Source organism: Anser cygnoides, chromosome 14 (genome assembly GCF_040182565.1).
Source record: "Anser cygnoides isolate HZ-2024a breed goose chromosome 14, Taihu_goose_T2T_genome, whole genome shotgun sequence".
Lineage (NCBI taxonomy): Eukaryota > Metazoa > Chordata > Aves > Anseriformes > Anatidae > Anser > Anser cygnoides.
The window spans coordinates 6,384,763-6,399,804 of record NC_089886.1 but is presented as its reverse complement, the minus strand read 5'-3'; the positions used below and the strand labels follow the sequence as shown (position 1 = coordinate 6,399,804).

Here is a 15,042-nt window from a genome sequence, read left to right as displayed (position 1 = left end):
GTAGACGTCCTCCGACCCATCGAGCTGGCCCAACAGACCTTCTGCCTCTGCGGGAACTGCACCGTCCTGTTTGTGGGCGCAACAGCCGCCCCCAGCTGTGTGCCGAGGGCTGGGGAAAGCTGTTCCCATTGCGAAACGCTCCCTGCCAGATGTGGGCAAGCCCTCCCCCACATCTGGGGAGCAGGCAGCCCTTTTGCTCTTCCTCCTCAGGTGTGGCCTTGACCCAGAGCAGGAGAAGCCTCGGAGATGATGCTCTTTCCCCATTTCTCCATGGCAGTCTACCAGCTTTTTGCCTGTAGGACCACAGTTTTGTAAACTCAGATGGAAGGCGATAACACCCACAGAAAAGTAGCTTCACTGCTGGGAGAGAAGTTTCTCTCCTTTCCTTTGATAGCCTGTGGGAAATCGGTGGGAGTTTGGAGAGTGGGTTTGTTCAGTAGGACCAATTTACGGAGATTTGGGCTACTGGTCCCGGGCCCGTTGGTGGCCACCACCCTTTACAACAAGGCTGAGACCCTACCTTTCTCTGTAACAACACAAACAGGGCTGTAAAGGTTGCAAAGCCTGCAGTGATCATGGCCAAACATAACAGTCAATAAAGCTGGTGACCCTTGCTTGATTGTCCAGTTCAGCCAAAGCAAACACTTTTCCCCTTAGGCTGCCGTGCAAGATGCTTCAGAAATGAGGGAAATTGCTCCCACAATGTCCCTGGGAAATCTCAGGGACACACCATCCATCAATACCAGCAAAATATTTTGCCATCTGAGACAATAGCAACATCTCCTGCTGCACTGGTACAAGCCCAGACACTGTGCTCCGGCTTCCTGTAAACAAGAGCTGTTTAGCTCTAAATTTTTCTTTTGGCTCAGGCTCCCCTGGTTCAGTGAGGATGGTATCAAGATAATCATCCTGCGGATTGTATTCTTGGTACAAGGCTCCGTTGCACAATGGCACCTCTTTATAATGCCCTAGGAGCACGGAAGATCCAGGCCGGCTTTCTCCAGGCATGACTGGGCGTCAGGGCTCAGCACCGAGCCAGAGACATGGTAGGCAGCGAGGATCTGAAAGGGGAGCAGGAAAGTCTGGGGCCGAGGCAATTGATTAATAAAGAAACATTAACAGCCTGATATGCAAAAGGAGAAGAGGTTCTGGACAAAGGGCTGTAGTAGAACAGAAATATTTTCCCAAGGCAATACAGAGGAGAGGAGTGGTGTTTCCTTGGGCAAAGAGTTGGTGGTCCAGGACTTTTAAGACCAGACCAGAAAAAAAAACACAAGTTATCTCGCTACTAGAAAATGGAACTCCACTTTAAAAGGGCTTTCTGCTTAAGTCAGGCAGAAAGGAGACCTCTGAGTGAAGCAAGAGAGGACAGGCAGCCCCCTGCCTGACCTCCCAGCGCCTTTGCGATCCCTGACACACAACCCAGCGCACTGGACTAAACATTAAGTATCCCAAGCTACTTGTGTGGGAGCAATAAGGGGAGAGAGACATCTCCTGAGGCCCATTCCCTTTGGATGGACACCTGAACTTATGGGCCTGCAATTTAACCTCTCATCCCTGCTCTACTCTTCAAATAAATTAATTCTCTGTCCTCCTTCCCCACCCACAGTAAAGACCCAACGATTTCCCATGTTCTCCCCTCTGCTCTTCACCCCCGCCCCCATCGACCTCTTTCTCTTGCACCACCAACAGACTGAAGCTTGGTCTCTCAGGCAGGATGTTGGAAAGGGGCTGGGTGCCTTTATCATTCTGCCAGAGCCCCAGCTCCTTCCTCAGCAAGAGCTCAGGAAAGGTTGAGGACGAGGAAAGGTCTCTGGGGCCCTGCCTGGGCTGGGGGCCACGATGCCTTGCCGTGCATGCTGGGGAGAAGGGGCTCCACCGTAGGGGCTTCAGAAAGACTGCTGGTGTCCTGTCAGGCTCCTTCTGGGCAGCACCATGACCTGTGAAGCCTTGGGAAGGACACTGGCACCTTCACAAGAGGTTAGGAGGGCTGAGGGATCCGTGGCACAAGAGGCACTGATTGCGTAGGCGCTCTGGGAGCGTGAGGCCAGTGATGCTATCTCAGCAGCTGAGAAACCTCCTGCCAGGCCTGGAAGTGAGAGCCCGTTCCCCGGGCACGCCAGCAGAAGCACATCACCTCACCGTGCCGTGTGCTCTGACGGAGCCCCCCGCTGTGCCCGGTGGGCAGGTTTGCTTGAGGTCACTTCCCTCGCCTTGCGGGCTCCTCTCCACGCAGCCACACGCCGCTCGGGCTCGGCCGCCGCCGCCGCCGCCAAGGATGAGCTCAGCCACCCGGCAGGCGGTGCGGGCCGACGGGCTCGAGATGAGCTAATGCCTGCTCGGTGCAGGCGGACGGATGGGGAGGAGGGGGGGCACGCTGACTCCGTAGCTCATCCTTTGACGACAGCCACGCTCCATCCCATGCCCTCACGGGAGGACGGTGCCCAGCTCCAGGGCTCCGTTCGGCTCAGATGGTGGGAGCGGGATGGTAATGCTCCCTGCTCTCTGCCTCCGGGTCTTCATTGCCTTGCCTGCGACACCAAGCCTTCTCCCGGGGTCTTGCACAGCACCTCGCCCCGTCCCATCAGGGTCCCATCTGTTTGCAGAGCGATGACATCCCCTCCATGGGCTGGCATCCCAGCCTTCTGTTGCGCTGAGCTCCTGACTCTGTCGTGGTGCCAGATGGCTCCGGAGGCAGATGACTTCATCCCTTTTAAAGGGGCAAGGGATCTGGCAGCAGCACCCGCAGGAATCAGCGCGTGTCGTCCTTGGTGGTGAACCAACGAGGGGAGCGTGGCACAGAAGTGACGTGACCCCACAGAAGGTTTGGAGAGACTTGATTTCCAGTCCAACACCACCGATATCCTCATGACCTTCACCCTCCACAATCCATTGGGTTTGACCTGTCCCACAAAATATCCCTGTGCAATCCCAAGGAAAATGGGGGTCCTGATCCCAACGTGAGCTCTGTGGCGATGCCCTCCTGTGCATGTAAGGACAGGGAATGGGAGGAGTTCAGCCCCAAAAGCCAAAGATGTCTTAGTGGAGCCTGCACTGTATATTGGGGAGACCAGGAGATGCTGATCAATGCTGTTCACACATTTCTTTGCATTGCACCAATTTCTATCCCCAAAACGAAGGGTGATGGGTTTGATTGGCCACCCACCAGCTGGTCTGAGTCAAACCCACCCATCAATGGGCTCCTCTCAGGCCTCAGGCTAGGGTAACCTGGAGATGCTCTACAGAAATCCTATTTAAAATTTGTGTCTGCTAAAAAAGGTGATTCTCATCTCAGTGACAATCAGGTTTGCTCACAGAGATGTGGTTCAGCGCCTCTGGGTGCCATGCAGAGGGGTGGCTGCAGAGGGAGAGCTGGGCCCACCCTGTGCCCTGCGCCAGGCTTCATCAACGTGGAGATCTGGCAGGTCTGGGGTCCCACAGACACCCTACTGAGCGAAATCAGACCAAGAGAAAAGTGAGCTTTAATCAGCTCCTGCTCTTTGGTTGACTTTCATAGCCAGGAAAGTGGGCATCTCTGTCCATTAAATCTTCCCTTCCCAATGGAGCAGGACAGCCAGTAAGAGCTCAAGCCAGCATGCCCCTGGCTATGCTAAGGGTGACGCCAATATCATTTTGTCCACGGGACGTGCAGGAAGAGATGGCAACTGGACAGACCACGGAGGGCTGAGGGGATGAGAGATGCAACCCTCCTGCCCTCCCCGAGCTGGTGCTTGCCCTGCTCAGCCCGCTGGGAGCCGTGCCAGGCTTTGCAGCTCCACGGGACCCATCCTGACTCCCGGGAGCCGCTCCGTGGAGGTTATCATCAGCGCTGGTCAAGGAGGTTTCAGCGCACACACAAACACAGGCAGCCGATTCCTGCGCAGGGCAGGATCCTCCCCACCCCCAGCGCACACGCTCCCGCTTGTTGGGGAAAAAGCTGCTGTTGTTCCAGGCAGATAATCGCCCCTTCCCTTGCAAGTCCCTGCACGCTCCCCTGCAAACATACCCACAGAGCATTTCAGCACAGCAGATGCCGAGGCTCAAAGGCCAGACCCACAGAGCGGCTCTCCTTCTGCAAAGGGGAAACAAAAGGTGTTTGTCCCTGCGGGAAGAGGCTTGCTGGCTGCCTCGGCTCTGCCTCGGGGCCCCTCGGATCCTGGCATGCCAGCGAGTGGACATTTGCTGTAGAGCTGGAGAAGGCCTGGACGAACCAGGCACCATGGGAGAGCAACGGGAGCTGGGACAGCTTAGGAAGCACCTTGCAGTGTGCCCACCGGGAGGACAGCTGCCCATCCTCACCACAATAGCTACAGCATTTCGGTCCCTAATGGGCCGCCTCACTTAACAAGTGCCAAACCCAAGCGAGGGTGCTAAAGGGGATTGCACCCTCATGTCTCCTTCTGAGGGCATGAGCATCTGGAGAAGTGCCCCAGTGCCACATCCCGATGGCACTGCCCTGACCCCCAGTTCCAAGGTGGCCACGCAGGGGACAGAGCTGGGGACCAGGTGTAGGACAGGCTGGAAGCGGGGCCTGCAGGCATGTCTTCAGGAGGCCGGCAGGTCTGGTCCCCAGGGCAGTCAGCAGGCATAGCCACTGGCAGCAGGGCCCCTGTAGGATTTCTTGTCGGTCCAGAGAGGCCCATGGTGATTTCCCTAACCTAGCCTGAACACGCCGCTCCTCTGCACAACGCCTTGCATGCAGCTAACCCGCAGCTGAAAATCTTGGCCTTATCAACAGGAGATCTTGGGAGGAACCAGGAAATGAAATCTCTCGCCATGATTAGGGGAGAGGAGCGTCCTCGCCAGAGAGGTGCCGGAGCCCTGGCATCCCCTGTGCCCTGGAAAGGGACCTGTGGCATCCGCCAGGGCGAGGTCCCAGCAGCAGGACGTGGCGGGGTGAGAAGTTGACACCAGCTTATTGGGTTTTTGTTGTCTCGCTTGATTTACTGGCTGAGCGGTGAGAAGCAGCACTCAGGGCAAAGCCGGGCACCATGCACAGCTCCATCTTTCTTCCTGCTTTCCTCCTGGCACAGCTCCCCCGGGCAGGATGATCCTCTGCTTGCAACCACAGGCAGCTCTGCAACCCGCCCCTTGCTGCAGGAGCAGGAGCTGCTCTGCTCCATACCTAGAGTGCTGCTCAATGTTGTGATTTAATTAGGAAAGGCAATATTTTTTGTTAAATTTTCTGGTATGTTTGGAAAAATAAATGGGCTTTGGGACAATCAAGTCCTTCTCCAGGTCAGAATTATATCCCCAAATGCCTAGCTTTTTTTTTTTCCACCTATACTTGTTGAGATAATGTCTTTTGATGTTTCTCTGCTGCATAGCCATGGAGCACAGTCTTCTCTGAGAAGGGGAACTAGGTACCCTGCAGCCCTCTGCAGCAGACGAGGTTGTTAACATGCTCTGCCAGTGCTGTGGAAAGGAAGACCAGTGTTCCCAGTCTGCTGGCCATGAGGTGGAGCTGTCAGTGGGTTTTGCACTTGCTGGGTGTTTGTAGGTGTTTTGTAAAGGGACCACCTAAAAGCCACCCCGACCTTCTGCCCGACCATTCCTCAGGCTCTGCCTGACGTGTGGCTCTTCCACAAGCACCAGCTTCCTCGTGCAACTTCACAGCGACAAGGCATGGCATAAAAAAGGGGCTGAAAGCGGGCTTCTGTCACCGCCTGGGAGAGCAAAAAGTGCACGAAGGAGAGCTGGCTTCTGGGTGGCATGTTAGTGTCCTGCCTTGATGAAGAACAGCATTTGCAGCCTTGTATGCTGATAGCTCTCAGCTCGCTACACAAGATGAGACCAAGGGCCCCACGTCCGTCAGATGCAGGAGCAAGGAGCACCGTACCCGGCCGCTTGTGAAAGGCTCCGCGTGCAGGGAAGTGCTGGCTCTTGCAGCAATCAGCTGATGCCCTGAAGCCAGAGGTTTGCTCACTTGTACCTTGGTGTGTCTAACTAGAATACGCGCATTGTTCTGAGCCCTGCCTCAGCCCCATTGAAATCCAGCCACCAATACCTGATTTTCTCGCCTTCTGTGGCTGGGAGACGCAGCTCCACGGAGGAGCTTTCCTTTCATTCCTCCAAAACGCAACACCCACTGCCACAGCTGACTGATCCTCGGGCCCATTGTCATGAGATATCTTCACGAAGAGGAGCTGATTAGCTCATTCTAGGTACTCTTACGTCTACTATCACTTTCATAATCTGCAAAACTTCAGGTTCCTTGCAGGTCATCTGCTTCAACCAGCTGGAAGAATGGACAAGCTGAGCATGTAAAACCCTCCTCTCTCTCTCAAAGAGACCCTCAATGCTGGGCTTCTCACTGCGAGCAGCAGGGATGGGGGTGGCAGTGGGACCACCAGGCTGGGGCTTCCTGCACCCAGCTCATCCACTAACAAATGCCACTTGGAAGCTCTCATCCCATCCGTGTGATGAGAGGCACACCACGTCATTGTCATTATCCTGGTTTATTTGTAATGTTTTATTTCTGATATACTGAAATATCTACACTTCGGGGATGTTTCCTCTCCGATTCTTGGTCCAAACTATTTGCTAGATTTAGCCTAAAATTCTGAATAATTTTGGTTCCCTCAAAAATGCGTTTTCTGATGAATTTACCAGATTGTTCTGGCTCACCTTCACTGACAACCCCAAATAGTCCAATATCATGTGCCAAGCTCTTCCCATCTTTTTGGATTTGGACCATTAAACCACATGGATTTTCCCATGGAATGGTGTCCAGTGATTTAAGTCACTAGTGTCTCGTGAACTCACAAGTGTCTTCTCTTGTCTGAGACAAGTTCCAGTTGAAGCTGTATGTCTGGATGAAGGAACTCTCCTCTACCTGCTGCCATATTCACCTCCGTCATTGCCCCCTGCAGGGAGCCTCAAAAGGAGTGGTTATACACCTATTCAGACTGCTTTAAGTTAAAATTGTCCAGTGGTGGTTTTAGTTTGTTTTTGTTTGTTTGTTTGTTTGTTAAAAAAATAAAAATAAAAGGAAGTTCCCTCATCATTTCCTCTTCAAAAAGCACCACAGGGGAAAAAACTTTGCATAAACTTACACCTTTATTACCCATGTGGAGCTGTACACCTCTAGTTCTTCAAACTTTATTGCAGTCTAAAGGGGATAGATCAACATTTCCTGAGGGTTGGCAGGGCTGAAAGGAGGAAAGGAAAGGAAGGGGACTGGCACAAAGAGGGCTGAAGGTGCCCACGGACAGCCGATGTGGCAGGGAGCAGCACTCCCTGGGTCGGCATGCGACAGCAATGCCCAACTTCCCTGATTTTGCTTTTGCCAAGAACATTCCCCCAAAGCTGCGGTGCAGGGTTTGGTCTCCCTGTGCTGCCGTCTCCTCGCTGCCTCCCTCTCTCTTCTCTGCCTCCTGCCTTTTCAGGACAGGGACCACCTTTTCATCCTCTGCCCGTACAGCGCCGAGCACCCCGAGGCTTTCTGGCGGCAGCTGGGGTTTCGGGGGGCTCCCCCAGCACAAACAACAACAACCTTCAAAGCGCCTCTCGGCACGCAGCTGCTCTGAGGGCAGCTTCAGGTTTCCCCCACCCCCTTCTCCCCATCCCTCCTTGCAACACCCACCTGGCAGCTGGTTAAAAACAGTCTTCGGTTTTTTCAGGTGTGTTGGAGGGATTTACCTGACATATTCCCCCCCCACACACACACACCTTCCTTGCAGTTGAGGTCCTGGATTTCATGGCAATGGTAGTTAATCTAACAGTAGAAAGCTCTGCAATTATTTGGCTCTAAGGCTTGGGTGCTTGCCCAGCTCTGACACACGCATGCACGCACACACACACACAGGTTCACTTCTGCAGCGAGGGCGCGAGCGATGCCTCTCCTCCTCCTCCTCCTCCTCCTCCTCCTCCAGCCCGTCACGGAAGGGCTGGCTCTCCAGCGAGGGAGTTCCACCTCCTGCAACTTTCTCCCTCGCTGCTCCCAACCTGTGCTGCCGGAGTTTCAGCCAGCCAAATCCCTTCTCGCAGGAATTTCTCCCAGCCCTCTCCTCCGCTTCGCAAGCGCCATGGACCCCCGGCAGCCAGCGAGCTGCTGCCGCGGGAGGGGATTTTCAGCGGCGAGGGCAGGGAGGCAGTAAACTTCAGGAGAGGTCTCTCCTGTCGCAACAGGTAAGGCACGCTGCTCGCTGCTGTGGGAAGTCGAAATGACTCAGGGAGAGGTCTGTACAGCGTGGATGGAGGAAGGCATGGAGGATGGAGAGATTGAGTTGTGAAACTGCTTTTTCGCGTGAGTAACTTCTGCTGGAAATGGCCCCGTCCTAAAGATTCGGGCTTTGGGACGCAAAGGGAGAGCTTTTCATCTTTTCCTCCCTTCTGGGAGCCGTAGAGTGGTGGATTATGGACGGAGCTAGGAAAACCTTCGGCCCCGTTTGCACGGAATTTGCACCTGGTCTTAACTGGACTTGGCTGGGAGACCTGAGCACACCACGGCCAGAGCGGGCAGGTGGGCTCGGGGCAGTGAGGGCAGCAGGCAGGCGAGCAGGGGCCGAGCAGAGAAGCGCCCAGGCGCGCACACGGGGCAGGGTGCCTGCAGGGAGCGTGCTGGGGCTGGAGCGGATGGAGGTGCTGCTGCACGAGCCGTGATGGCGCCCGGCCGCGGGCTCGGCTCTTGCAACCTCACCAAGGGGCAGGCGGTGCCCCACCGGCCTCCTGTCCCGTCCTCCCCTCTGAGCCAACCCTGGTGCTGGCTCAGAGCAGGAGGATCCCGGAGGATCCCCGAGCGCAGACACGGTGCTGGTGTCTCCCAGGCCAGCTCTCGGTGCCCGTCCTGGTCCTCTCCATGACGGGCAGCAGAGCCTGGGAGCCCTGCGCACCCCAGCCCCTGCCCGACTCAGGAGTGCACACCAGCGTGTGCAGGTTTGCATCGAGGCAAGTCTTTTCGCCATCAGGTGATGGCAAACCAAGATGAAACCCTCCAGCAAATCCCATCCCAATCCGTGGTGCGCACAGGAATTATTTCTCCTGTACATGTGCGGTGTTGAGAACAGAGGTGAAAATGCAGAGAAGGAGACCTGGGCTTGGGGCAAACCAGGCCCTTCCAACAGCAGTTATCAGCTAATCAGCCTCCCAGGGCAATTAGAGGGCTCGGTGGCGTGCAGCGCTGTGGCTGGGCAAAGATCAGCTGTCACACGACGGGGCTCGCTCCGGACAAAACTCTCTTAAAAAAGCTGGTGCTAACTGTAAACTCTCCAGGGTTCATGGAAAGTCCTCCTGGTTTGTGGCTGGAGCTGGGGGGCTGCGTGGGGGCCGGCAGGGCTGCAGTGCTCCTGCTCCTGCTTTGCCCAGGCCAGCAGGGCTCGGTGTGCCCAGGCTGCGGGGTGGCAGGGAGCCCGCTGGGTCCTCCGCCCCGGGGCAGAGAGGGATACGGGACGTGGCAGGAGCTGGTGCGGCGCTGCGGGCTGCCAGCTCCAGAGAGCCAGGAGGTTATCGGAGCCTCGGGGTTGGAAAGCAAACAGGCTGTATCAGGCTCCTGAGGAAGGCTGGGCTGTCTCGGTATTCGGGGAGGCAAAAAGCACCAGGCTTTGTATTGTGCACCCTTATCGCCTCCTAATACGCAGCGCACCTCTCCTTATCGGGACCAGTTCAGGGACATCCGCCTGTCTGATAAGTGCTGGGGTTCCCTAGGGACTGAGCAGGCTTCTAACCCCGCCGGGTGGGCTCAGCCTCTGCTGCTCTGCCCTCCGAGGGCAGCCGCTCCCCTGCTGCAGCCTGCGCCGTGAGCCCGTTTCAAACCTGAACGCTCGCAGAAGGCAGCGCGTCTCCCAGCCCTCCAACCAAACACGCATCACTCATAGGAGAAGGGAGAGTTCAAAGGAGGCGTAACACCTGGAATCAAACATCTGTTAGAAACTAATGCGTTTTGCATCCTACGCTCCTGCCAACTGCTCCAAGGCAAGTCCTAGAGGATTGTTGCAGCTACCTCCGCGCTGCAGAAGTGGCATTCCCTGCTCCGTGCTCCTCTCTTTGTGTTTTGCCACGTGTGGAGTGTGCGAGTGCAGCAGTACCTCGAGCACTGGCCTTTCTCCTGTATCATGCACAGGCATAAGAGGATTAAATATCCTCCTTTTTTTATTATTTTTTTTCCCTCTGGGTTGGCAACACTGATGCTCCATTGTCTATTAGCAAGCTGATTTGCTGAGCAAGCGATTTTCCTCTCAGCCACAGTTTTTTCCTTGGCAATGGGGCAGGTACCAGTTTATTAGCAAAGAAACTTTCTTTCCTAATTCTTGGGAGAAGGAGCTCCAGGGAGGGGCAGGCTGCAAGGGCTGTTAGGAAGGTTTGTAGCTCAGAAATGAACGAGCAGCAGGTTTGAAATAAACCAAAGGAAGTATTATTTTTTTTTCCTACAGAGGGCATAATTAAATTCTGGAACGCGTTGCCACAGGATATTGCAGAGGCGAAAAGTATACTCGGCTTCAGACAAGGTTTCGATCCGTTTGGGGTGGATGGGTGCAGAGGAGGTTGTTAAACACGGCAGCCCAAGAACAGACGATGCTCCAGCGGCTGTTCGGATGTTCTTCTGTTGTGGAGCTCCACAGGACTGATCCCTGTGCTTTGGGAAGGTGCCGTGACTCAGGCAGCCCGGGACGTGCTGGTTATGCTATGAACAGACTCCCTGGGCTCAGGCTGACCAGGACGCTGCCCTGCGTGTGCAGGCTGGCAGCAGGTGACACAGGTGCTGCTGCGTCGGTCACAGCTGCCTGCTCGCAGAGGTGTCGCAATGCCGAGATCTTTCAGAGAGGTGTTTCCAGCAGACGGTCCGGAGTGGGAGGGAGAGCAAGGAGAGCTGACAAGGACACGCTGCGGCAAGGAGACCAGCCTGGGCAAACATGCCTGTCTGGGGGTTAATCCTTCCTCGGCTGAATCCCCAGGCTCCCCAGGCCCTGGGCTTTGCAGCAGCTTGTATGGCTCCGGTACATCGGGACCGAGCGCTGTGGGTACAGAAAGCAGCAGCAAATTAGGTGGGCTGCCGCAGGCAGGATTGGGAGCCAAAGGGGTTTTATTGGCTTGAGGGGATCTCGTTGCGTTCAGTAAGTCTGCTGCAGGGAAATTCTGTGGCACAGCTACCTGCGTCCTTTTACAAGTGAAGATCGTGCCCTGATCAACTCATTCATTGTGTCCTCAGTGTCCTTAGGCTGCCTCTGAACGTGCGAGAGGGGCGGCAAGGAGCAAGGCAGACAGATGGCAGCAGGCAAGGATGCTGCAGGCAGAGCGGAAAGCTGCTCTCCCTGCTCGCCTTCGGGCACCAGAAGGGAAAGACCAGCGGGGTGCTGGGCAGGGGAAAGAGCAGATATTCCTACTAGAGCAGGGACAGGTCTGCGGCTGAATGAGAATTGCCCGGGAGGAGAGAAAGAGGCAAGGAAGGAGGCACGGAGGCTGCAGGGCAGAGCGGAGCCGAGCAGTCCATCCTGCTGGGCGCTGGGCTCCTGACCTGCATCCATACGGGCACGTGGTCCTTTGGCCAAATCTTCACGCCAGGATGCTCTCAGACTCCTTCCCAACAAATTTTGCCAATCGCAGGAGAACGTGTGCCTTCCCCAGAGGGAACCATGGGAAGGGCATCGGAGGGCTGCCGGCACTCAGGTGACGTAGCCCATGTCCTCGCTGCAAACACCAGGGGTGGGTTAAGGTACGGACGAGGTCCCCCGGGGTCCAAGATTTCAGGGCTGGAGCCCCTTCAAACACGGGCTGGGGGGAGCTGAGCCCAGCCCAGACTCACATCTCCAGGGGGTCAGATGGGGGCTGTGTGCTGGGATCCCAGAAAGGATCTCACAGGCTTCGCAGCACCTAAATAAACAGCTGTTTTGTGAGCAGCAGGATTCATGAAGCTTGGTTGCCCGCGGCGCTCACTCTTGTGTGGATTCTCTGATGTCTAATAATTGGGTTGGGCTCACATTAGAGCCTTTTCTTCCAGCTGGGAGTCCTAATTTGGATTTCTCTCCTCTCTCCTGCTGATTTTCACAAGCTTGTGCAAACCTAATTCCTTTCAAGTCTTTACCTATCTGGTTAAATTTGGCCGAAACTGGCCGTTGGATCTAGAAAACAGCAGGGAGAACCGACAATGTGGTCTCACACAGCAGCTTCCCTCAGTGGTCTGACGACAGGGGAGCAATTATCAGTGCAGGATGATTCGCATCCCAAGCACGAGGAAAATGTGAAAGGTTCCCTATGGCTTTTGGCAGGAGTTAGCAATCAAGAGCGAGCCCGGGATCCCTCGTGGGCTCTTGCAGCCTGTGCTGACGGTTACGGCACAGGCGCTGGGCCGGCGAGTTTGCAGTGACCGAGGTCTGTGGCCCTGTGCACTGACAGCCTCCGTGGGAACCGGCTCCCTGAGAGCGGCCCCGGCAGCAGCAGGGTCAGGGCACGCTCACGCGAGTACCTGGAGGCTGCGGCTGCCTCCTGTGCCAACACGCCTGGGCTGCTGCTCCCCGCTGCCCGGCCCCTCGCAGCCTGCCTGCCGAGCGCCTCCCACCCAGCTCCCTTCCCTCCGGTACTGCCTGTCTCCAGCCCCCCAGTGCTGCTCTGTGTCGTGGGCAACAGGCAGCCAGCCCCCATCAGAGCCACCAGCGGGATCTGCTGCGTCCTGCCCGGCTCCTGGCTGTCCCAACTGCTGTCCTTGGTCAAGGAGACAGTCACCATTCCGACAGCTCCTTGGTTGTCCGTGCAATGGCAGCTTCTGGACCGTGGGTAGGACTTACCCCTGCTGCGGGTAGCTGGGGAAGAGAGGGAGTGATCAGCGAGAAGGGGACAGGCAGGGAATGTGGAAGGGGGTTAGGAATACTGCATAAGGGTGCTTCCCCCTGACCATGGTGCAAGCAAGTCAGCCCCCCCGGTGCCACGCTCCCTGTGGGACAAGAGCCGGTGGCAAGGCAATGCTGACCCTTGGCAAGGGCTGGGTGCTGCGGGGTGGCTGAGCTGCCAAGCGTGGGGGCATACAGCAAGGTGTCGTGGGGGTCGGGGAGCTCAGCTCCAACCCCAAGGCCAGAAGCAGCAGCAGAGGCTCTGCTTCTGGCCCCAGGATGCTGGAAAGGGGACTGGAAAGGCGCTGCATGTGTCGTGTGGACTTCTCCTCCAAACCCAGGGCTGCAGCTGGCTGTGACATCAAGGAACCCCCTTGGGAAGGGGCACCCCCAGAGCTCCTACCCGGTGACAGCAGTCCCAGGCAAAGCCACCACCACGTCCTGCTCTCAGTGTGAGGTTCCCTCACCTTCCCCAGGCCTCCTCCAGGGATCCCAGACCCCCCCCTCGAGAGCTCCGTGGCTCCGGAGCTGTGCGATTGACTCTTGCTCTGGAGCGATGTCGCAATGCCAAGGCAGATAAAGATCGCTGACCCTTATAGCTGTGTGGGAAGCTCAAGCCTGTTCAAGTTCCGCGCGCCTCGCGGACGAGCTCCTGAAGGCTCACAACAGCGACAGAAACCTCAGCTATGTGACACACCGAAGCCAGGCGGTACTCAGCACGGTGCTGACAGCAGTACCAAATCAGGCTCCCTGGGATCCTTATGGAGCACTGGCTGGAAAGCACGCATCGTGGGTGGACAGGGGACAGAGGAAAGCCTTTGGTTTCAAGTGCAAGGTGTTGCCTTGCACGTGGAAAGAAGAAGGGTTGGAGGTGAAGACGTGTAGGGCCTGATTGCTCTGGTGAAGGAGCAAACCAGGGTGGCAGGCAGAGCAGCGGGACACGGCCAAAGCCACCAGGATGGGGCAATGGGTCCCCAGGAGGAAGGGGTGAGCGGCTGGCTGGGGGAGGCACCGTGGAGGAAGGTGCCCTTAGAGCCAGCCTGGAGCCCAGCATCCGACCGGGGGTGACCACCAGCTGTGGGGACAGACAGACCTTGGGACCGAGCACCCCGCTGTGCTCTGCTGCCAGCCCGGATCGTGGGCCTGGTGGGAGCCTTCGCTGGCCAAGGCAGATCAGACCAAGGGAGTGCTGCAGCACCTCGGAGCGAAGCAGTGTGTGCCCACCCTGCAGCCAGCAGCCCGACCAGAGACAGGGCTGTCCCAGCACCAGCCTGGGGCCTGGACCACTCCACCCAGGTCGGTGACTCACTGGCTTCCCCACAACTCCCTCCGGAGTTTCCATTCCTCCAACACCCCTGGGAGCCTGCTCGCCCAAGCTCCCCGTGGTACCCGATCTCCCCAGGGTTAATGCGCTTGCCTGGTCCAGCAGGTAGGTGATGGGATGAGCACCTCTGTGGTGTTTGTAAGACTGCATCTGTCCCGCTCAGGAGCTCTGTGTGAATCTTGCAGTCCGAGTGAGATCCACTGCTCCATCGTGACGTAGGCCTGGGTTGTAAGAAGCACCCGCACCAGGTTTTAAATGACCAGCTGCCTCACTCCAGGCTGTTTAGCAAGCTGGAAACAATTTCCAAAGGTCTATCCAAGCTATTTGGAGATTGGAAAGATGTGACAGGGAAGGAACAGCCCGGCTGTGCCCTGGTGAAATCTGCAAGTCCAGCAAAAATCTGTGCCCACATGAGTGCAGTCCCCGAGCAGGCTGCTGCAGAACTGTCCTGCCAACTCCAGCCCTTCAAAACCGATCCACAGGCACTGGAAAACCCTGAGATAAACTGAGGAAGGGAGCACCATAACTTCAGGGACAATTTACATTACTTTTCTGGCCCTGTGTCGCACCTCCAGGATGCGTTTCTTCTGCTTTGCTGCAAAACCAAACTCTGCACAACCAAATCCGGAGCCCTAAGGACAGTGCGTGCTGCTAGACTGGGCTCAGAACCCCACTGAGAGAAATGCTGCCGAGAACATGGGAACGGCTCCGTGCCATGGCTTGGGAAGGGATCAGTTTGTTTGTTTTGCAAAGTCCAAGAGAAACAGTTCAAAAAATACCCAGCTCCCCGCAGAATGCAAACCCCACAGGCCTGGCTTTGTTAGATGCCAATGGGAAACTCAGCAAAGCTAAGCGAGGCACCAAGAACAGGAGGACCTGATCCCAACAGCATTGCTGCAATGAGGAAAGGGCAAGCATTATCAAGCACCAGCCCCCGAGCAATGTGTACATGGGTTA

At 56.4% G+C, this 15,042-nt stretch overlaps 1 protein-coding gene across 1 annotated transcript in view; it reads left to right on the top strand.

Annotated features, from left to right (window-relative positions):
- The first annotated feature begins 7,743 nt into the window (after positions 1-7,743).
- The window catches only part of FAT2 (FAT atypical cadherin 2), a 55,674-nt gene continuing 48,375 nt past the window's right edge, over positions 7,744-15,042 (top strand). The window contains exon 1 of the mRNA XM_013175991.3: positions 7,744-8,130. Coding sequence (XP_013031445.3) covers positions 7,786-8,130 — 345 coding nt within the window. The 5' untranslated portion in view covers positions 7,744-7,785. The remainder of the gene's footprint in view (positions 8,131-15,042) is intronic.